At 37.7% G+C, this 23014-nt stretch overlaps 2 protein-coding genes across 2 annotated transcripts in view; one reads left to right on the top strand and one right to left on the bottom strand.

The window, feature by feature from the left end:
- Positions 1-10338, bottom strand: part of RUBCN (rubicon autophagy regulator) — a 61607-nt gene extending 51269 nt beyond the window's left edge. The window contains exon 1 of the mRNA XM_043473235.1: positions 9887-10338. The gene's annotated coding sequence lies outside the window, so the exon portion shown is untranslated. The remainder of the gene's footprint in view (positions 1-9886) is intronic.
- Positions 10339-10475: 137 nt separating this feature from the next.
- Positions 10476-23014, top strand: part of FYTTD1 (forty-two-three domain containing 1) — a 30742-nt gene continuing 18203 nt past the window's right edge. Inside the window, exons 1-3 of the mRNA XM_043473239.1 lie at positions 10476-10702; positions 15073-15201; positions 22526-22674. Coding sequence (XP_043329174.1) covers positions 10597-10702; positions 15073-15201; positions 22526-22674 — 384 coding nt within the window. The 5' untranslated portion in view covers positions 10476-10596. The remainder of the gene's footprint in view (positions 10703-15072; positions 15202-22525; positions 22675-23014) is intronic.

Genomic DNA, 23014 nt, shown 5'->3' with positions numbered 1-23014 from the left:
ACGTGAACCCTGAACTTCCAGATGTTCAAGCTGGTTTTAGAAAAGGCAGAGGAACCAGAGATCAAATTGCCAACATCTGCTGGAGCATCGGAAAAATCAAGAGAGTTCCAGAAAAACATCTATTTCTGCTTTATTGACTATGCCAAAGCCTTTGACTGTGTGGATCACAATAAACTGTGGAAAATTCTGAAAGAGATGGGAATACCAGACCACCTGACCCACCTCTTGAGAAACTTATATGCAGGTCAGGAAGCAACAGTTAGAACTGAACATGGACCAACAGACTGGTTCCAAATAGGAAAAGGAGTACATCAAGGCTGTATATTGTCACCCTGCTTATTTAACTTATATGCAGAGTACGTCATGAGAAATGCTGAACTGGATGCAGCACAAGCTGGAATCAAGATTGCCGGGAGAAATATCAATAACCTCAGATATGCAGATGACACCACCCTTATGGCCGAAAAGAGGAACTAAAAAGCCTCTTGATGAAAGTGAAAGAGGAGAGTGAAAAAGTTGGCTTAAAGCTCAACATTCAGAAAACCAAGATCATGGCAGCTGGTCCCATCACTTCATGGGAAATAGATGGGGAAACAGTGGAAGTAGTGTCAGACTTTATTTTTTTGGGCTCCAAAATCACTGCAGATGGTGATTGCAGCCATGAAATTAAAAGACGCTTACTCCTTGGAAAGAAAGTTATGACCAACCTAGATAGCATATTAAAAAGCAGAGACATTACTTTGCCAACAAAGGTCCGTCTAGTCAAGGCTATGCTTTTTCCAGTGGTCATGTATGGATGTGAGAGTTGGACTGTGAAGAAAGCTGAGTGCTGAAAAATGGATACTTTTGAACTGTGGTGTTGGAGAAGACTCTTGAGATCCAACCAGTCCATTCTAAAGGAGATCAGTCCTGGAAAGAATGATGCTGAAGCTGAAATTCCAATACTTTAGCCACCTCATGCAAAGTTTTGACTCATTGGAAAAGACCCTGATGCTGGGAGGGATTGGGGGCAGGAGGAGAAGGGGACGACAGAGGATGCGATGGCTGGATGGCATCACTGACTTGATGAACTTGAGTTTGAGTAAACTCCGGGAGTTGGTGATGGACAGGGAGGCCTGGTGTGCTTCGGTTCGTGGGGTTGCAAAGAGTCGGACACAACTGAGCGACTGAACTGAACTGATGACTTAACCTAGAGAAAGGAAGAGAAGGTGAGGAGAGGAAGCACAGACATGAGGAAGTTGGTTTGGGAACAGCTGATTCTGAGTAGTAATCAGAGCTGGGAAGAGGTGAGAAACAGAATGGTGTGAGTGAGCAGGCAGACAAGATCATGAAGCCATTCTGAGTTTGGATTTTATCCTGAGAACAATGAGCATATCAAGAAGTGATTTGATCAAACCTGCTTAGAAAGTTATTTTTTGACAATGTGAAGCAGTAATGGGTATGTACTATGTTGGCGGGAAGGGCAAAAGAAGGGATATGAGAAGAGGTTGGACGTCCCTATAGAGGCCAAGCAGGTAATGCCTGTAAGTGAAATGAGCCAGTTGTAGGAGAATGGCTGAAACTCTGAACTGGACTGTCCATACCTCCTCCAAGAAGGAAAGTCTCATCTTAGCTATAGTTGAATGTTTGACAATATTCTGAGTTTTTAGTAAAACTGGAATCTGCATTTTAAGTAAAATTTCCAATTTTTAAAATATTGGCCACATTTTTTTTTAAAGTGTGAAAGTTGTTTGTTAGTTGCAAACTTTCTCTTATTCTTGTGACCCCCATGGACTATATAGCCTGCAAGGGCCCTCTGTTCATGGGATTTCTCAGGCAAGAATACCCGAGTGGGTTGCCATTTTGTTCTGCAGGTGATCTTTCCAACCCAGGGATGGAACCTGGGTCTTCAGCGTTGCAGGTGGAGTCTTTACCTCTATGCCACCAAGGAAACCAATGTAAATAATACACAAGCCAAGAAAAAAAAAAAAAAAAGCCCATAGGATAAATGTACCCTTTGTGTTACTAGTTTGCAAATCCAGGCCTAAACTTGGACAGTAGCTGTAGCAAACAAGGAGGCTGGGATTAGAGCCATGGAAAGGCAACAGAATCACCACTACTCTGCTAGGGAGGGATCTAATTTAACTACATAAAAACTAGTTACTCTATTAAAAATAATACATGACTTTTAGGAATTTTCAAACTTGAGAAAACTTTTGTGAATTAAAAGGGGAAGAGAATTTTAATGCAAAATGTGATTTCCAACTTCCATTTATATAAAAAATACTATTTGTTCAAACTTTCTCATATCTTCCTTATAAAGGGTTATACTTTTTAAGAAAGGGGCAGTGTTAGTCATTGGGGTTTCAGAACCTTCTATTTCTACAAATGTATCAACTTCATTTCTTGGCATATGGTATAATTCCAAATTAATGCCACATGATTTTAATATATATTTACATGAAAGTCAGCATTATCAGGAAATTCTAGAGCTAAAATTGTGGTAAAAATTATAGAAAACAGGAATTTCCTCATATGTCCAAAACTGGGTTTACATTTTTTTTTTTTTGGTCCACACTGAACAACTCACAGGAACCAGGGGTTGAACCTGGGCACTGTGAAGTGATAGCGGGGAGTCCCAAGCACTGGACCACTGGGGAATTCCCTACACTTAATGTTCTTTAAAGCAGTCAGCTAAAAAACATGACAAGCTTTAGCCATGCGCCCACTCCCCAACCCCATCCTTTTGCTTTCCCTCACCCCAGGTAGCCATATTCTGAATTCCTTGTTTATAATTCCACTGCTTCTCTTTTTAAATAGTTTCTTTGACTCTATCCATAAAATTTTTGTGTTCTAACTTTATAAAAATGATATTAAGCTGTATTTATTCTTTGAGGGCTTTTTCTGCTTAATATTACATTGATAAGATTTGTTTATAATGCGTGTCACTGTAGTTCATTGATTCTGACTGCAATATAATAGTTCATTGTGTGAATGCATTGGTTTATTCATGTTTTCTTCCACTGATAGGCATTTGGATTGTCTCCAAGTTTTTGCTATTGTAAACAGTGCTGCTATGAATATTCTTTTATATGTCACTTCTTATACATAAGCAAGGGTTTCTCTTGGGTACATACCTAGAAGTGAAATTGCCAGGTCATAGAGTTATTGTCTGTTCTAGCTTTTGTTTTGAATGATGGGTTTGTAGGTACACAATTTCAAAAATATCTAATTAGTTATGAAGCCATAACTAATTATAATAAGCTATTTAAAATAATTAGCTAACCAAATGAAAATGGGCCATGCATGGAAAATGATGAGAGTATACCATGAACCAAGGATTATGATTAACAAAATTTTATGCATCACATCTGAGACTCAAATGCAAAAAGTCAAATATGCAAGAATATCTAACATTGGGGTTCAGTAACTGTCACATAAATGTAATGGCCTTATTTCCTGGAGAAGGGAATGGCAACCCACTCCAGTATTCTTGTCTGGCGAGTCCCATTGGACAGAGGAGCCTGGCGGGCTACAGTTCATGGGGTCATAAAGACTAGGACACGACTGAGCAACTAACACCTTACTTAGCAACTGCTTGCTGGATTAATATTTTAAAGTTCAAAAAATCTGAAGAACTATATTGATCCTGATTAATCTGTTTTAAAGATTACTCGGATGCAATTTTTATGCAAATGGTAGTTGGCCTTAGAGTACCATTTGTTGTTGTTTAGTCACTAAATTGGGTCCGACTTTTTTCCCATAGACCATATAGCCTGCCAGGCTCCTCTGTCCATGGGATGTCCCAGGCAGAAATACCAGAGTTAGTTGCCATTTCCTTCTCCAGGGGATCTTCCTGACCCAGGGATTGAACACGTCTCCACTGGCAGAAAGCAAAATTCACTCAAGAATCATTTATTCAAATAACAGGTTTTTAAAGCTTATTACAGTTATCTATTTGCCAAAAAATTTGGTTTTGAGAAAGTCTTCTTGAATATATTCAACAAATATCAAAGTCATGAATACTTTATTTTTATTGTATTCATTAAAATTATTCTTAGCATTTTTTTAAACATTCAAAATTTAAAAGCTAAGGGATGTTGTCTACTTGCCAAGTCTAAAGCAATTTGAGCATCAAAATGAGTTAATTCATGATATGTATACATATCTACATTCTTTTCAAAGGTAAGCACAACCCTTACACTCTGCACCCCTTTCCTTTTCAAAAGAGACTTACTGAACATGAGATGAATCTGTGAACTTCTATGGAAACTTATATGTGTATATATAAGTAAGTATGCAAATAGATAAATAAATAGAAAAAGGAAGGAAGAAAGGGAGCAGGGAGGTAAAAGCTCTTTTCACAGTTGAATGTCAACTTATGAATGTAGAGGAATGACCGAGTTAGAACATCACTATTTTGTAGCCACCATCATAATAATTGATTCAGGCAAGAATTATCAATGGATGCTAAAGCTGTTAGTAAAATTTGTTCTGAAACAGACTATTTACACAGTCTCAAACCATCTCCTCAAAGATTACTTATTCATTGTATATAGGGGAAAAAGTATCTTCACAATGAGGAAATGTGGCAGATATCACCTTAACCAAGTGACCAAAGATCACCAATAAGATAAAATAACATCATGTGTCTCCTGATGTTAAGTACTGAGAAGGACCCCACATCACTTATGTATTAATAGTATTTCCTACAAAAGTGAATAACCGAATCTAATCATACGGTGGCAATAAGAAAATGAGACTGAAGGAAAATTTTTGCACTGATTGCTTTCAACCTTCAAAAACATAAATATCATAAAAGACTAAGAAAGGGTGACAAACTTTTTCTGATGGAAGGAGATAGAAGATAGAATTATCCTTGTTATAAAGGATAATTATTTATTAGGATAATTGGCAAAATTTAGAATATAGACTATAGTCAGAGAATAGAATTGCATCAATATTAAATTTCCTGAATTTGATCATTTTGGCATGGTTTTATAAAAGAATATCCTTAGATATACATTCTGTAGAGTCATGCTGTCTGCAGCTTACTGAGATTGTCCAGCAGTATGTGAAGCCTAGAGTCCTGGCTATCCAGAGCTTTCTTAGACGACCAATTTATCTATTGAGGAAACTGAGGAAATATTTTTTAAAAGAAACAATCCTTATGTAACTAGAGGGAAATTGTGTGATTTATGTAAATTTGTGTAGCTTTAGAAAATTCCACAATTAGTCATTCAGTGAACTGACCTAGAATCTTTGGTTGAAAGAACCCCTGTCCTGCCCAGAGAAGACAAGGCCTAATAAGGAGAAGGCTAGAGCTCCAACCCTTGAGTGCAGGAAGAATTCCCCTTCAAGTTCCCCTATCTATCCAAGCAGGTTGCCTAGTCAAAGAAAACTAATGACCAGGGAACTGGAGACTAGTCATTTCTCCAGCCACGCCTGCTACCCTGCCTGTCATGTTCTCGGCTGTAACGCTGTACTGTGTAGCAGAGTGTGTTGCCCAGAGTAGGGACTCAAATTCTGAATAAATGAATGAATAAATCCTGAGATTGAAAGGCAGAAGACTAGAACAGCTAGAAACACTTAGAACAAAAGAAAAGGGCAATACAAAAGAGAAAAGGAAGCTGTGGCAAGGTGGCAAAGAAAAGGTACTGCAGCAGAAAACTGGCAAAGGGGGTAATGTAAAGAACTGAGCAGAAAAGAGAAGGAAAACCATACCGTACATACAAGAGCTTAAGGGAGTTGTGTGCATGCTAAGTTGCTTCGTCATGTCTGACTCTTTGTGATCCTGTGGACTGTAACCTGTCAGGCTCCTCTGTCCATGGGATTCTCTAGGCAAAATACTGGAGTGGTTGCCATGCCCTCCTCCAGGGAATCTTCCCCACCCAGGGATCGAATCCATGTCTCTTGTGTCTCCTGCATTGGCAGGCAGGTTCTTTACCACTAGCAACACTTGAGAAGCCCCAAGGAGTTAGGCATAATAATAATAGTCATACCTAACTAATACATACTTAATACATACTGTATCTACATAGAATACAAGCTATATCTATTAATAGTTCCCTTATTCCAGTATAATACAAATTACATCAACATATGAATTCTAAAGAGAAGGAAATGGCAACCCACTCCAGTATTCTTGCCTGGAGAATCCCAGGGACAGAGGAGCCTGGTGGGCTGCCATCTATGGGGTCGCACAGAGTTGGACACAACTGAAGCAACTTAGCAGCAGCAGCAGTATGAATTCTAAAAATACTCTTCTGAAAAGCAACAGCTGATGCCAAAATCAAAGACATTACAAGAAAAGGAAACACATCAATATCACTCATGAAAAAAGAAACAATATCCTTGACAAAATATTAGCAAACTAAACCTAACAATATATAAAAAGGATAATACAGGGACTTCCCTGATATGCAGTTGTGACTCAGATGATAAAGCGTCTGCCTGCAATGCGGGAGACCCGCATTCGATCCCTGGGTCGGGAAGATCCTTTGGAGAAGGAAATGACAACCCACTCCAGTATTCTTGCCTGGAAAATCCCATGTATGGAGGAGCGTGGTAGGCTACAATCCATGGGTTTAAAAAGAGTCGGACACAACTGAGCGACTTCACTTTCACTTTCCTGGTAGTCCAGTGGTTAAGAATCTGCCTGCCAAGGCAGGGGACATAGGTTCAATCTCTGGTCTGAGATCCCATGTGCCATAGAGCAACTAAGCCCAAGCACCACAACTATTGAGCCCCACACCTAGAGCCTGTGTTCCACAAGAAGAGAAGCCGCCACAATGAGAAGCCGGTGCCCCGCCACTAAGAGCAGCTTACACTCGCATCAACTAGAGAAAGCCCGCATGCAGCACTGAAGACTCAGTGCAGCCAAAATAAAGATTTTTTTTTTAAAAAAAGGATAATACACCATGACCATGTAGGTTTATCCTAGAAACACAAGGGTGGTTTAACATTTGAAAAGCAGCCAATATAATTTACCATATTAATAAACTTAGAAAGAAAAACCATTTGGTCATCTCAGATGCAGAAAAAGCACTAGATAAAATTCACCATTCACTCATAACTAAAACTCTCAGCAAACCGGGAGTAGAAGGGAACTTCCTCAACCTGATAAAGGGCGTCAACAACAACAAAAATCTAACATCATACTTAATGGTGAAAGACTGAATGCTTTCCCCTTGGTGTTGGGAACGAGTCAAAGATGTCCACTTTCTCCATTGTTATTTAACATGGTACTAGAGTCCCCAGTTAGTGTAATAATGCAAGAAAGATAATAAAAAGCATACAGATTGGAAACAATTATGCTGAGTAAACAATCCATATATAAAAGAGTTTATACTGTGTGATTCCACTTATATAAAATTCCAAAAATGCAAATCTTTAGTGACAGAAAACATATCAGTGGTTGCTTAGGTAGAGGTTGGGGAGAGGGATTGTAAAGGCACACAGGAAATCTTTGGGAGATGATAGATAAATTTATTATCCTGATTATGGTGGTATTTTCACAGGTATATATTTCACACGTCTACAAACTGCACACTTTAAATATGTCTTTTATTGTCTGTCAGTTATACCTCAATAAAGCTGAAAAAAGGAGGGGACTTAAAATATATATCAAACTAATAAAACTGAGTTAAATATATGAGTTGTGCTTACCTTTGAAGAGAATATAGATCTCTATGCACATTGTGAAAAGAGAGCTAGCACATGTTAATAGGTATGGTGTTGTTAAGGTTGCCAGATTAGCAAATAAAAGTATAAGACTCCCGGTTAAGTTTTAATTTCAGATAAACAACAAATAATTGCTTAGTATAAATATATCCTAAATATTACTGCAATATTCTGTGGTAAAAAAAAATTGCTGGACTTCCCTGGTGGCCCAGTGGTTAAGAATCTGCCTTGCAATGCAGAGGATGTGGGTTCAATCCCTGGTTGGGGAAGTAAGATCCTACATGCCCCAGGGCAAGGAAGTCCATGTACTATGAGGAGCAACAAAAGAGCCCATGTGCTGCAAGCAAGACCCTACACAGCCAAATAAATAAATTAAAAAAAAAAAAAATTGCTGTTTATCTGAAACCTGGGACAAAACTTATACTAAACAATTATTCATTGTTTACCTGAAAGTCAGATTTAACTGGTTCTGTATTTTGTCTGGCAATCCTAGACATTGTCTTATCTACATTGTATGAAATTAAGCCTCCAAAAGCGGCAGCTGCTTGAATTCTGTTTATTTTGACTTAGGTCTGAAGACTTAACTGCTGAACTGAAGACAAACGCTGTCCGCTCAGTGTCAAAGCACATGTTCAGCAAATGTTCACAGTACATGCTCAGAAAATGTTTTTTCTTTGCAAGCTACATGAAGATAGGGACACCATCTATCTTGCTCAGCATTTTACCCTCCGGGCCTATTATAACGCCACTGCTCAATGAATATATGATTAAATGAACACCTGCCTCTTGTGCCCCAGCAAATTGCAGGGTTGACCTTTTATCTCCAGCCCTGTAACTGGCTGGTCAACTTCTTGGACATGCACCGGTTTTGATTTCTTGGCTTTTCTTCCTCTTCACTGTTGCTATGTATGTCTCAGGTTGCTCTTTTGTTTTGTATGGCTTTGTGTGTGGCCGATCTACCCTTAACTACAATGCCTCTTGTTTCCTTGTTTTTCCCTTTGGAATCAGGGTGATTGCTCTGAGACTCTGAAACCCTCAGCCCTTGGAGAAACACAACAGCTAGGATTGCTTCATGAAACCCCAAAGCATGTTCCCTTTAGAGCTAAAGAGATTTGGTATGGGGCTTCAGTTTGGAGGAGAAGATCAGGATAAAAGGGAATCTTTATAAACTGGTGTGGGGAGAATTTTACACATTTGGGATTTTTATTATCTGTCCTGTATTGCCTGAAATACAAAATGTATCCATACTCTAAATGCATTAATTTTCTTCCATAAAATTAAGAACTTAATCCAATGTTCCTCCCTGTGGTTTGCTCCTACAAATAAGTAGTGATTGCAGAAGTTATTTCTAGTGGGAGAAGGATAGTATGTAGAAAAATATCTTGTGTTTAGAATATTTTAGAACGGTAAGGAATCTTAGAGATAATAAAGATTAACATATATTAAGTATAACTACTTCTTGTTTTGAAGATGATTATGAAGTCCAGACACTCTTCCAAGTTCACAAGGTGAATGACTGAAGTGAGTGAAAACATTCAAGAAAACCTCGGTCTCCCTTGTACTTCTCCACAATCCAGTTGCCTAGTTCTTAGCAGTTGGGAAAGAGATGGTAGCTGCGGAGTGGAACAGTAGTAAAATCAAGCACATTGTGCCAGGAGCATACACGTTATTCTCCTTGACATGCTGAATATTGTTCTTGGATCTTTTTGAGCCCAAACCTTCCTCCACCATTTAAGTTTCTTGTATCCCTTCATAGGTGTGTCTTCACCTGATTCACTCTACTCTTATGGTTGTATTTTTCGTCTTGGGGAAAAAAAGAAGTACAGGCTATTGTGGGTTTGAGACACTTTAGATCACTGGCTGGTTTCTATGCAAAGAGAAATTTTAGGAAGTGCATAGGGGGAAGGTGGCAGAGATTTCTAAATGAACAGAATACCTGTCCCTGATTTTTTTCTTACATGCAAATGTGTTAGATAGTTTAAACTGTTATGAGGATGATATAACTTAAATGCTTCCACACAAGCGCAGTTACTTTGGAGAAGGAGGTAAGAAGAGAGGGAATACAACGTTTTGTAAATAGGAAAAAAAAAGTTCTTATGCAGAAGTTCATCAAATATTAAGACGTTTTCCCATAGGGATGATTAGAAAGAAATCGAATCCCCCTATCAATTCCCAACGCAAGTGAATTAGAGAAAAATGCAGCCAAATAAGCAGAGGTACTTACCCCTCTCCCAAGGGAAGGTGAGGTTTTAAGGTAGCTAGTACCGTGCAAAATGTTTTGAGTGTGCCGGCTGAGAAGTGGTACAGAGACGGGGAACGTTAGCATTACTTTTATTAGTATCGTGACGCAAGGATTATCAGTGCAGGTTTTGCTTTGCGTCCAGACGTGGCGATTCCGCATGCTGCAGGTGGAGATGACCAGGGAGAGGGGAGCTGAGGCGCAGTTCTGCCATTCACGCTCGCAGGGTCGGCCCTGCCTCTGCGGCTGCATTGCAGTGGGGCTGTGAAAGGTTCATGTGTACCAAAGCTTACGGGGCCTTTCTGTAGCAGAGGGGAGTCGAAGGGCACGGAAGAACATGATCTCATTTAAGGCATGTGATTCTGAGGTGTTCACGGTCCAGCATAATTCCGGCAGAAAGGCGAACAGCTAAAACGGCGGCTCTCACTAGCAGCCAGAGCGGCGGGTGCAATGTTTTCTCCTGTCCAGAAAGGGGCGCTAGGACCCAGTCCCTGCAAGGGGGTGGGGCCACTCTCGCAGGCCGCTCGTCTCTATGGTCCCCACCTCCCCCGCCGTCAGACGCGCGTAGGGGGGCACGGACTCCGTCAGCACGCGTGCGCGCTCTCGCGGTGCGGATAGTCTGCGTGCGTGAGTGGGAGGTGGCAGGCCTCAGCCTCTGGCCTTCTCGTCTGACTGTTCCCTCGACGTCTCCAGCCATGAACCGGTTTAGTACCCGGTTAATGGGAGCCACCGCAACCCCGCCGCCTGCGCCGCCGAAAGCCCGCAGCAATGAAAACCTGGACAAAATTGATATGTCTTTAGGTGAGGAGCCGAGTCGGACCGAGTTGGAGTGGGAGGAGGTGTGGGTGGAACCAAATACCGTGGTTTGTGGGGGAAGGGGCGGTTGGGTGCAGTTGTCGCTGGAGTTTTCTTGCGGGTGGGCGGAACCAAGCGAGGGCTGGTTGGGACGTGGGGGCGGGGGAGAGCTCGCAGGTGTCGGGGTCAAGTCCGAGGGCCTCGGGGATCCCCTCGGCCGGACTGTGTCTGAGGGGGCGGAGGGCGCTTTGGGTCGGGACTTTGGGGGGATCTAGGAGTGCGGACCCTTTCCCTTCAGAAGGGCGCTAACACTCGCGGGTGACCCCAGCTCTTTGTGAGGAAAACTCCGCGCGTCTCACCTCAGGCGTGTTCGGTGTGGGCGTTATCGAGGTGGGCACGGATCGGACGCAGCCAACCTTTCTGAGGAAGGCTCTTCGAGAGCCGGGCTGGTTCGGTTAAATCCGTGGTTCCAGAGAAGGGCTAGTTGGGCGTTTTGCGCGCTTGGGCCTGTGCCTGGCGTCGCACAGAAGCGTCAAAAAGCCCCTAGAGTTGACCATTTCTGACGGGCGGCAGACGGCAAGGCCACCGTGAGGCGCTTGACAGAAAAGATCCTTAGAAAGGACTTCATGGGATGGTGATGTATTAGGCGGTGCCCAGAAAAGCACTTTCTCCTCATCCAGTCGTTCAAGTTAGCGAATTAGAACAAAACGAAGCGAAAAGCAAGGATGGTTTATGTGGGTTGATGGGACAAGTAAAGCATAGGACCTAGAAGAGTTGGAGTGGCTTGGTGACAACTAGGTAAAAAGCAGGAAGATGGGCGATTCTGTTAAAAATTCAGACCTAACATCACGGAGGCACTAGTCTGTTTGGCTTGATTGGTTTAAAAGTAATGCTGTTTTTATCGGGATTTAGGTTATGACATTAGATATGGTTAGCTCTGCCTGAGGCCTACAATTTTTCGGATATTTGAAAAGTTCTGGGAAATACAGAGGGGCTTCCCTGGTACCTCAGCTGGTAAAAAATCCACCTGCAATTCAGGAGACCCCGGTTCGATTCCTGGGTCGGGAAGATCCCCTGGATAAGGGATAGGCTACCCACTTCAGTATCTTTGGGCTTCCTGGGTTCGATTACTGGGTTGGAAAGATTCCCCTGGAGGAGGGCATGGCAACCCACTCCAGTATTCTTGCCTGGAGAATCCTCATGGACAGAGGAGCTTGGCGGGATACTGTCCATGGAGTTGCAAAGAGTTGGACACGACTGAGCAACTGACTAATAAGCACAGCACAGGGCATACAAAAGTGTAACTTTTACAAGGAGGTTATTTTTCTTTTTTGTTGTGTTTCTTTGTTTTTTGCAAGATTTTTAGTCATTAAGTCAAGAACTCTTGCTTTCTGTTGTCATAAGTTAGAACCCAAGATACGAATTAAGCAGATCATCAGAAAATCATATTCTTGCCTTAATGCTAGTCCGCAGTGACCTCTAAATACATGAGAAATCTTTTGAACTAAGGCCAAGAAAAAGTATAGTAAATATTTAGAGTGCTTACTACCTGCCAGGCACTGGACTAAGCATTTTTATATGTGTGTTAAGTTATCCCAGTGGTAACCCTATAAGGTATATAACTGTTTGATGAAAAGCATGGAATCCCAAACTATCTCAATTCAAATCCTGTCTCTGCCACTTATTAGCCATTTGATCTTGGGCAAATTGCTTCTTAGTGCCTCATCTGTAAAAAGGTGAGGCCCTACCTCAGAGGGTTGCTGTAAGTGTTAAATGAGTCAATAGGCATGGATAAACTGCTCAGAACAGTACCTGGTACACTGTAAGCACCATATTTACAAACATACACACACTATATAGGTGACTGTTGTTATTTCTGTTTTATGAAACCTAGAGAAATTAAGTAATTTGCCCAAGTTGCACAGCAAGTTAAGGATGGAATCAGTATTTCAGAGCACCATGCTGTAGATGTAGAAAGTGTTAAAAGTGTGTTTTCATAACCAATATATTTCTTAAGTTTCTAAGTTTTTTGTATGCATTTTGTTTGGTAATTAGGGAGTTCAAGTGAAGAAAACTGAGGGATAATTCTCTTTGACGGTAGAGATGAAATGCAATAGATAGCTAAACTAGAACTTGGTCTCTTTTCTCCCTTAAGAACATGCAGCATTCTGTCAGGTGCCTTTTTTTTTTTAAGTGAATTTCACAGAGAGGTGATGAAGAGACAGGTATTTTAAGTAATTATTATGTTTTGTGACTATCCCACTTTATCCTTGATAAACTGAATATCCCATTTTATCAGGCTTGCATAGGTTTTAGAATTTAATTTTTTGTTTTGTTTCTAACTGTGGCTCTGTCAGGTTTATGTGACTGTTCACATAGAATTATCTACCAAGGCTATCAATAGCTGGCCTCATTGTGACTCAGTTTCTTAATTTGAAAATGGGGATTAAAGTAGTTACTTCATGGAATTATTGTGAGAATTGAATGAATACATGCTTTAAGAACCATCTTATTAGTACTCAGTTACTATCTCTCCTTGATTAGGAGAAAGCCATTTTCTTTAGATTTGAAGAATCTTCTGTGTCATAGTAGCTCCATTTAATTTGAGGATTTAGATAATAAAATGCTTAAATATAAAACATAATTTTATATTTGATATGCTTTGCTACTTTTAATTTTTAGTTTATACTCTATAGTGCCCTATTAAAAATAGCCTGGTTAAAAATCAGCCTGGTTAGTCAGAATTATACTCTGCCTTTTCTTGTTTTGTGGTTCCCAGACCAAATTAATTTTGGAGGGGGAATACTTTCATGACTCTGAGATTTCAGACTTTTGGTGAAGAATAAGTAGCACCTTGTTAAAGGAAAGTAGTGCTTCGAAAGTAGTGGCTTTCTAACTATATTTTCTTTCTGCTTACTGAGAATTTAACATGTTCATGCCTCTGAGATTTGTGAAATCTTTGTATTCTATAAAAACTTTTTGAGTGCCTTTAACTTTGATGAATTTTTTTGTAGCTGAAAGATTTATCTCTTCTTGAGATTTGAATTATTTTGTATGGCTATTTGTTTGAATGTAATTTAAAGTCTTAAATGTGGAAGATGGGTGAGATAGAGTAGTGCTCTATACAAAAAGATCCTTATATATCCTTCTTTGACTTTAGAAAAGACTGTGGTTATATTGATACAGTTGTTAAATTATTTGTATTTAGAGCAGTTTGGAAAAAAATAACAGGTTTGTTAGTTTTGGTAATTTTATTTAGAAGTGTTGACAGTGTTCAGTTTTTTGGTTTATTTGCTATAGTTTCAAATCAGAATTGGAGTTGGAACTTTAGAGAAATTGCATGAATATTCTTAAATGTGTATTTTTTGTCTGCTAGTAATCTCCTTTTAACATACGTAAATAGGATCTGCAGTACATTTAGTTTCCTGATCGTGACATTGTTCTTTTGTGATATTAGGGCAGTGTGTTGTTTGTGAATTACCTTGGGACAGTTTGAAAGTGTTTTTGTAGATAATGAGACTTAGAACAGTGCAGAGGGAATTCTCTAGAGGTTCAGTGCTTAGGACTCCAAGCTTCCATTTGGGACACGTTTTCCATCCCTGGTCCAGGAATTAGATCCCACAATCCCATGTGCCCCTTGGCATGACCAAAAAAAAAAAGAGAGAGAGAGAGAACTGTGTAAAAAGAAAAATAAGGTAACCCCGAATTGCTTTGCTAAACAAGCAGAGAACCAGTAGTGTTTTCTTTTTATACTGTACCTTTAGTATGGTACTTGTTTACTTATGTGTCTTTTGTGTTCATTATTTACATGTCTGTTTCTGTCACTAATTTTAAATTTATTGAGAGTAGTCATATTTTACTTTTGTTTGTTTCTATACGGAACAGCCTGCCACATACATTCATTGCACCATAATATATACACAGTAAAGATTTGCTAATTTGAGATGAACTTAGAAATTTCATTTATGAATGATTTATTATTTGACTGCCAATGGTTTTATTGAAAGGTGGTCATCTTTAAAACTGGAGACTTCTTTGTTTATAGAAGATAAATACAGATAATTTTTATAAACAGGTTCTGCTTATTTACATTTATTAGGGAAAAGAAATACTATGAATAATGGAAAATTTCATTAATTACTAGCTCTGTTTTGGTCTGTTGACTTCAGCTTTTCTTATGAAACCTTTCTTCACTGCTCCAAATATATTGGCTGATTTGAGCTTTTATGTTCTTAGAATTATTATCCTTTTAAGGAAGTGCTTCCAAAGTAGAAAAGAAGTTAGGGACATAGGAAATCTGTCAACTAGAAAATGAGGCTGAGTAATTGAGTCATTAAGTTAAGATGAAGATAATCATCACATTTTGTCTATCACAGATGATATCATCAAATTGAATCGAAAGGAAGGAAAGAAGCAGAATTTCCCGAGGTTAAATAGAAGACTTCAGCAAAGTGGTGCCAGGCAATTCAGGATGAGAGTAAGATGGGGTATTCAACAGAATTCTGGTAAGTTTTGCAAGTAAGCTTTAATAAAGTGCCAATTATTTATGGGTTCGTAGTATGCTATCTTTGATACATACTTAAAACATGGAGGAAATATATCAGTGATTTCTGTTTTTCCTTCTCTCAGGGTTTTGTTTAATCTTACAATCTGGTAGCAATTCAAGTTTCCTTAAGTAGGTGATTAACTGGTGTGTCTTAAAAACATTAAGTCATTTTAAAGTAAACTCAGTATATAAAGTCTTTATTATTTTTAGGGATATAGATTTGTAAAGGATCTTACATATCATAAAGTCTCAGTCTCCTTCGCGGTTAGATGTTAGTCTGTCTGATGGATGACTGTGTTACTCTAGCTTGAATACATTCAGTGGGAGAACATACCACCTCACAAGATAGCTTATTCCATTATTGGAGACATATTGTTTATTAGAAAATTCTCTTAATTTGAATTAAATCATGCCTTCCTGTTAATTCTATAGAGTTATAGGAAACAAATTACCTTTCTTATATAAAAACCTTTTAAATACATGGAGACTGCTATTTTGCATAGAAAATTATTTCTAGGTTACTTATCTTATGCAGGATCTTTAGGATTTGTTAAAATCTCCAAAGGTAACGAGGAATTGAATGCTTTAGATGTGGTCTATTATCTTGGAACTCTACATATACAGTTATTTTTAGTAATCTAGAAGCTTATTTATTTATAACATCTTGTTCCAAAATGAACTTAAGGCAGTAAGGGAATACTATTAATTAAATGTGACTCATTAACTTTTTTAGCAGTTGCATCAGCATTTTAAAATAAACATTTGTTCAGATTTTTAAAACTCAAGATCTTTTTTACACATGTGAAAAAATGTTTGATAAACTAATTCTTAAGTTGATTTTTGTCCTATATATGTTAAAAAAACATAACAAGTAATCTCCAATAAATTGAACATAATTAATCCTACATTTAACAGCTGATATGCCAACATATCCTCAACATATACCTATAACTAAAATTAGACTGTATAGAAAAATTTATTCTTTCCTAATAATTTTCTTGGGTAGCTGGACTCAAGAGAATAAATCTTGTGACAGGTATTTAGCTATAGAAAATTAATATTTAATTCCAGTGATTTATGTTTAGAGGTTTCTTATGTTACTCAACATTCCATATTTAAATATGATTTATATTACAATAATTTTTGAGTTCATAGAAGCCAGAAATATATTTGTTTATGCTAATCGTTTGTTAAATACCTGATAAATGCTCTGAATTGACCAGCTTATTGGGGTTTGTAAAGATGCAGTCTTACTTCAAGGAACTTCTGGTGACAGAGATAAGGTGAAAAACATTTGAGTTGAGAAATATCATGAGAGAAGGTCTGATTATAGTATAGGATTTTAGATAGGCATTTTGTGCTAAGATAATTAGTGGTGATTTAATCAATAAGGTGAAATAGGATCTCGTTCATAAAGGATCAGAAAAGCTTTCCTTTTACAGAGATTATGATCTGAGCGTTGAGCTAAAGATCTGCAAGTGCCTTAGGATCTTTTAAGATTGAATTTGTGCTTGTATGTTCTCCATTTCCATGTGACAGGGCCTAAAATAGAGCAGCTGCTCCTGTCACTGAATGTTCAGAGAGATACGGGATTTTCTTAAGCTCTGATTGGTTTGGATAAGTTCAGATTTCCACATTGTAATGTCAGTGAGAATGTTATCTTGAGGTAACAGAATAAGCAGAGAGCCCTTAGCAAATAATCATTTATTTTTGATGACTGAACACATAAGAGAATAAAGTTTTCCCAATTCTATTCCTGAAATGTAATTTAGTCACTCAATGCATATTTGTACAAACAACCTAAATGTTCTTCAGGGATGGAATACTATACAACAGCGATTATCAATGTGTTGTCCAGAGATCCTAGGGACTCCCCAGGACTCAAGGGTTGTAAACAAAGTTTTCTATAATAATAGTAAGACATTAATTGTGTTTTCAGTCGTATTCTTTCATGAATGTACAGTGGACTTTTCCAAAATCTACACAGCATGTGATCAAACAGATTGGATGCAGAAACAGAAAATTTCCTATTAAGCCACACACTAAAAAGATTTGCAAAAATGCAAATCAGTGCCTCTCTTCTTATTAAATTTTTTTGTTTAGGAAAATAATTGTTTTTCATTAAAAAATGTTTTTTGCCCTACATTTAGTGAGCTTTAAAATAGCATCGTTATTAAATGTTTTAGTTTTCATTTGTAGTATGGCTGCTTGTTGTTACTTTTAGTCCCTAAGTCGTGTCCATGGAGTTTTGTAACTCCATGGACTGTAGCCCACCAATCTCCTTTGTCCATGGGAGTTCCCAAGCGAGAATACTAGAGCGGTTTGCCATTTCCTTTTCCAGGGGATCTTCCAGACCCAGGGATTGAGCCCTCATCTCCTGCATTGGCAGGCAGATTCTTGACCACTGAGCCACCAGCATACCACCCTTATAGTATGCTAAATTTCAGTAAACATAAACTCATGAAAGAAAACCTCTTTGGGCTCCTCAGTAATTTTTTAAGAGGATGAAGAGGTCCTGAGACCAAAAAGGTTGAGAATGCCGTCTCTTTTAGATATAGAGGAGATAGGGAAAAGTTTGTGTGCTGATTTGGAAATGAGCCAGTAATACAATTGCATACACTTTGTGATAATGATATTTTCTAGAAAATCCCTCAAATCTTCGTGTAAGTGATTTGACTGCAGAAATTAGTTTAGGCAACTGGATATGTCTGTGAAAGAAATTCATGAAGGAATTGGGCTGTAGATTCAAAAGAAAGATGTAAATTCCTGTGTCTAGGTTTAGTTCTCAACATTAGTTGAACCTATGGAGTTTTATAAATTATACTGATATCTGGCTGCACTCCATTGCTACTGAACCAGAATCTGCAGAAGTAGGATCTGGGTATTTTTAAAGTTCCATATGTCCCTCTAACACATGACTAGTGTTCAACTGCTGCTCTGGTGAAGCTTAAAATGTGGAAGGCTCTTCATAGAGGTAATAGTTGAAGTAATGAGAATGAAGGTACTCTGGAAAGACAAGAGAACTTTCTAAAGGGGCTAAATGAATGAAAACTGAGAAAAGACTATTGCATGAAACATGACAATTAAAGGGTGAAAAATAGAACTGTTGCTAAAACTGAGAAGTTTGCTAGTGAAGTTTGCTCAAAGGTAGAAAAGGAAGGAGAAGAAAGGGATGATCTAGGCTTGTTAGAAAGTAAAGGAGAAGCCGTTGAAAAAGAAATAAGAGATTGTAGAAAGGTGATGAGAATGGGAACAGTGACTGTAATAGTCAGAAAGCTCCTAGGAATAGAACCTCCTTTTATTTGTGTGGTTTTAAAAATTTTATTGAAGTATAGTTGGTTTACAGTATTGTGTTAATTTCTTCTGTACAGCAAAGTGACTCAGTGATATATATATATATTATTTTTCATATTCTTTTCAATTATGGTTTATCCCAGGATATTGAATATAGTTCTCTGTGCTATATAGTAGTGTACCTTGTTGTTTATATAGCCTATATGCACTAGTTTGTATCTGCTAATCCCAAATTCCCAATCCTTCTCTCTCCACCTCTTTTTATTCTTGTTAATGAGATTTTTTCATGAGTCTTTCTCATCTAAGCTTCAAACTTTGGTATAATAATGGATTCATGCTCTCTTTAAACTTTCTCTTTGTTCTACTGATTCACTCTTTCTTTTGGAATACATTCAGATTTCTTTGTTCCTCTCCCAGTCCCTTATCATGTTATGTTTTAGAGTTGCAATGGCATCCAGAATGGTTTCACTGCCTTCTGTCTTTCTTCCATTCAGTATAAGATACTGCTTCAAGACTGATATAATCTAATCATGAATTCCATGACCCCCTTAATTCCTGTTCAAGTATAGTCTTTATCCCCACTTAGAGCCCTCTTATTTGTGCCTACCACATCCATTCACTTCTTATCCTTTTCTCTAGACTATCTCTCAGTACACTGTGCTTGCCTATGTCTTTGTATTGTACTTGTCACTGTTTGCCTTATTCCTTATTCACATCATTTGTGTTTTGTAGCTAGCTCAGAGCCTGCCTTTTCTGTTATAGCTGTTTTTTTTCCTCTTTGGAAATGTACCAGATTATATTCTGCCTTTTATTATTATTTAATTGTTTGGAAAAGTGTTCAGTTTTTTGAGCCACAGAAATTTGCACTTAGATCATGACTCTGCCATTTTCTAACTATGACCTCTGGGTAGTCACTATTCTTTGCCTTATTTTACTTGCAAAACTGAAATGTTAGCATCAGCTTCATCAAGTTCTCATTTAAAGTACTCAGAACACAGTACCTAGCACAGTAGTAGATGCTTCATTATTTAATACAAATAAAAATAGCAAGTTGTTACAGATTTAATTTGAACTAGAGGCTTCCACAACATGCTTGATCTTCATTTGGTTGCAATTCTAGAAGGAAATCACACATAGAGTAGCAACAGTTTGACCCTAATATTTTTAAAAGTTGTATCTCTATTGCTTTTTTGCTGATTATAAAAGTAATAAGATCATTACTTTTAGTCCTAAGGCAGAGCACCCAAAAAAGGAACAAATTTACATGAATTCCCCACCATACTGAGTTGCCATGCAGATAGAATTCACTGGGAAGTGATCTGGAGGGATGAGGGAGTTTTAGTTTACTGGAGGATGATGAGCAGGGTCAAAGTTAGAGTGATACCTAGGACTAGATCTAGATAGATACCTAGAGCCTAAAATTTATAGTGTCATTCATTCTCAAATTTTGTGCCTTAGGCGCCTCTCTTACCTCACCATAGTCTTAGCTTGGGGGGGAAGGGATAATGAGTGCCACTGACTGTCCTATGCCACAGAAACAAACTTTGAGTTGCACACACTAGAACTTGAAAGAAAAGCTTCTAGAGTCCCTGCAGCACCCTCTGCTGACAAAGCTTCATATTAAGCCAACCGGTAAGAGATATGTTCCAGAAACAGAAGTGGGGCAGTAAAGGCAATGAATTCTAAATGGTTCAACCATCATAACAGGTTTTTCTAACTGCCTTGTTGAATTCTGGTCTCAAAATTGGTACACCGCAAAAAGCATTATGGAATTAGATATTTGAGAATGACATATACATGATTATTACTTAAGAGATTCATCACACACGTTAGTCCTGAGAAATCCTACAGTAAACTATTTTAAGTTTATTTAGTTTGACTGTGAAGCAAGTTGTTAGACCTGTGATCACATTGAAGGTGTATAGTATTATGCAGGATTCCATTCTAAAGACATTCCCCCCCAAATTAGAATTAAGAATAGCCAATGTCACAGTTGTTACTTAGAATAGTCCTTTGGAATTCCTGGCCATTGCATTAAGAAGTAAAAGAATTCGAGGTGTAATTATTGGAAGGAAGAAGATGGTATTATTTGTGAGTAATATGATTGTCACTCAGAAATCCCAAGAAAATAATTTGAAAAACTGTTAGAACTAATAAGTGAATTCAGTGAGATAGCTGATTAGAAGCTATTCATTGAAACCTCAGTAGCTTTCTGTAATCCCAGGAATGACAGTATGAAAATTATTAATAGAAAGGGATCTTTTTTTTGAGATTAATAACATATATGAAATACCTGTAATAAATTTAATGAGAACTGTGCAGGACCTTTGGGGGGAAAAGCTTGAAACTTTACTATGCCAATTTAGTGACCAAAGAAGACTTGAATGAGTGGAAAGACAGCACATTCCTGGATATTGTAAAGATATCAATCCTTGAAAAATTAGTTATAAATTTAAAGTAATTCTTCTATCAAAACATCAAAGGAAATTAGAACTTGATCCTAAAAGACTGATTTATGAACATGGCTGTTTGGGAATGAAAGATAGTAAAAAAAAAAAAAAACAAAAAACACATGGCAAGTGTTCATTATTGCTAGTAAACTACCAAATGTGATGAGTTTTTTTTTTTTTTTCCAAACATAAAGTGATAAAGATTAAAAAGAATAATAGTCAAAGTAGTCAATGATGTGGAAAAATGGGCAAACTTATGTTCCTGGAAATATACATAAATATAGTCATTCTGGAGGAGATTTTTTACCAAAAGAATCAAAATCCTTAAGAATTTGCTTTAGATACAGCATTTTGGCCTTTGGAAATTTATATATTGAAGAAATGATCATGGATGTGTATAAAAATGTGTTATCTATAGTGTTATTGTAATGTTATTTATGGTAGAGCAATGCTAGAAGTAACTGAAATGATTAGTGTGAATATTAAAGGCATTAGAATTAAGGATGGCCAATATCACAGTTGTTACCTAGTGTAGTTCACAATATTCACAATACAGTGTAAACATAGACTACAAAGTAGTATTTTGAGTGTGAAGTATGCTTGCTGGAAGATTGACTTGGTCTGCTTTCTGGGCCCACGATACTACAAAATTGTAAATTACCTCATGCGATACAGTCTTTTGAGTTGCTTAAAAACAGTTGAATCTAAAAGTGTTAACTTGAAATATATGTGTATAAGTAAAATACTAGAATAATGTAAAATGTTAATAGTTGTTATCTTTAAGTGGTGGCCTAATAATGGTGGTGACTTTTATATTCTTATTTATACTTTATATGTCTTTAAGATTTCTGCAGTTGAACATGTTTACTTTTTCATAATTAGAAAATGAGTGTTTAAATAGGTAAGATATATAATGGAAGAGTGAAGTCAGTAATGTCATGTGCCACAGAGATTAAAATATTCATTGGAGTTTACTGCAGACTTTAGCAAAAGCAGTTGGAATACAGTAAGACTGAAAACAAAGAACCCAGATTGCAGCATAGTAAGTAAATAGGAGATAGTGATTCCACTCTAAATCAATGCCACCAAACAAATAAAGTGTGAGGCACCTATTAATAATGTATTTTATTTAACCCAGTACATCTGAGATATCTTTATAATGTATGATTAATATGAAATAATTAATGAAATATTATATATTCTTTTGTTACATCTAAATTCAGATTAGTCATATTTCAAGTGCTCAATAAGCATATGTGGTTAGCAGCTGCACAGGGAAAGTTGAGACTGTTCTCTTTGTTGAGAGTAATTCTGAAGAGAAGATAGCTAGGAGGAAATGTGAGGATCCTCTAGTCCTTTGCAGTCCATTACCAGCAGCAGAACCCTTTTCAGTGCAGCTTATAAAATATAGTAATAATAAAAGAAGTGTTATATAATGAAAAACTCTCATGTCCTCCACCCTACTTAACAAATACAATGTCCTGTCACCTGTGGGCCACTCAGTTGATTCTTAGATTGTTTTTTCCTCTTCTTCTACAGGTTTTGGTAAGAATAATCTGAGCCGTAGAGGAAGAGTGATGCCTGGGAAGAGACGTCCTTATGGAGTTATCACTGGCCTTGCAGCTAGGAAAGCAACTGGAATTCGAAAAGGAATTAGTCCTATGAATCGACCACCTCTAAGTGACAAGGTAGGGAGCATGGTTAATCCTGAATCAGAAACTCTGGGACAAATGAATCTGTATTCAAAAGAGAAATAAGACTCACAGACATAGAAAACAAACTTTCAGTTACCAAAGGGAATGGGGAGAAGAGGGATGAAATAGGAGTATGGTATTAACAGATACAAGCTACTACACAAAATGGATAAGCAACAAGGATTTACTGTATATCCAGGAAACTATATTCAGTATCTTATAATAACCTATAATAAAAATAATCTGAAAAATACATATATATTTACAGCTGAATTGCTTTGCTGTACTCCTGAAACTAACACAATATGTAAATCAACTATATTTCAACTAAGGA

The sequence above is a fragment of the Cervus canadensis genome, chromosome 7 (assembly GCF_019320065.1).
Source record: "Cervus canadensis isolate Bull #8, Minnesota chromosome 7, ASM1932006v1, whole genome shotgun sequence".
In the NCBI taxonomy this organism is placed as follows: Eukaryota; Metazoa; Chordata; class Mammalia; order Artiodactyla; family Cervidae; genus Cervus; species Cervus canadensis.
This window is presented reverse-complemented; position numbering and strand designations above follow the sequence as displayed.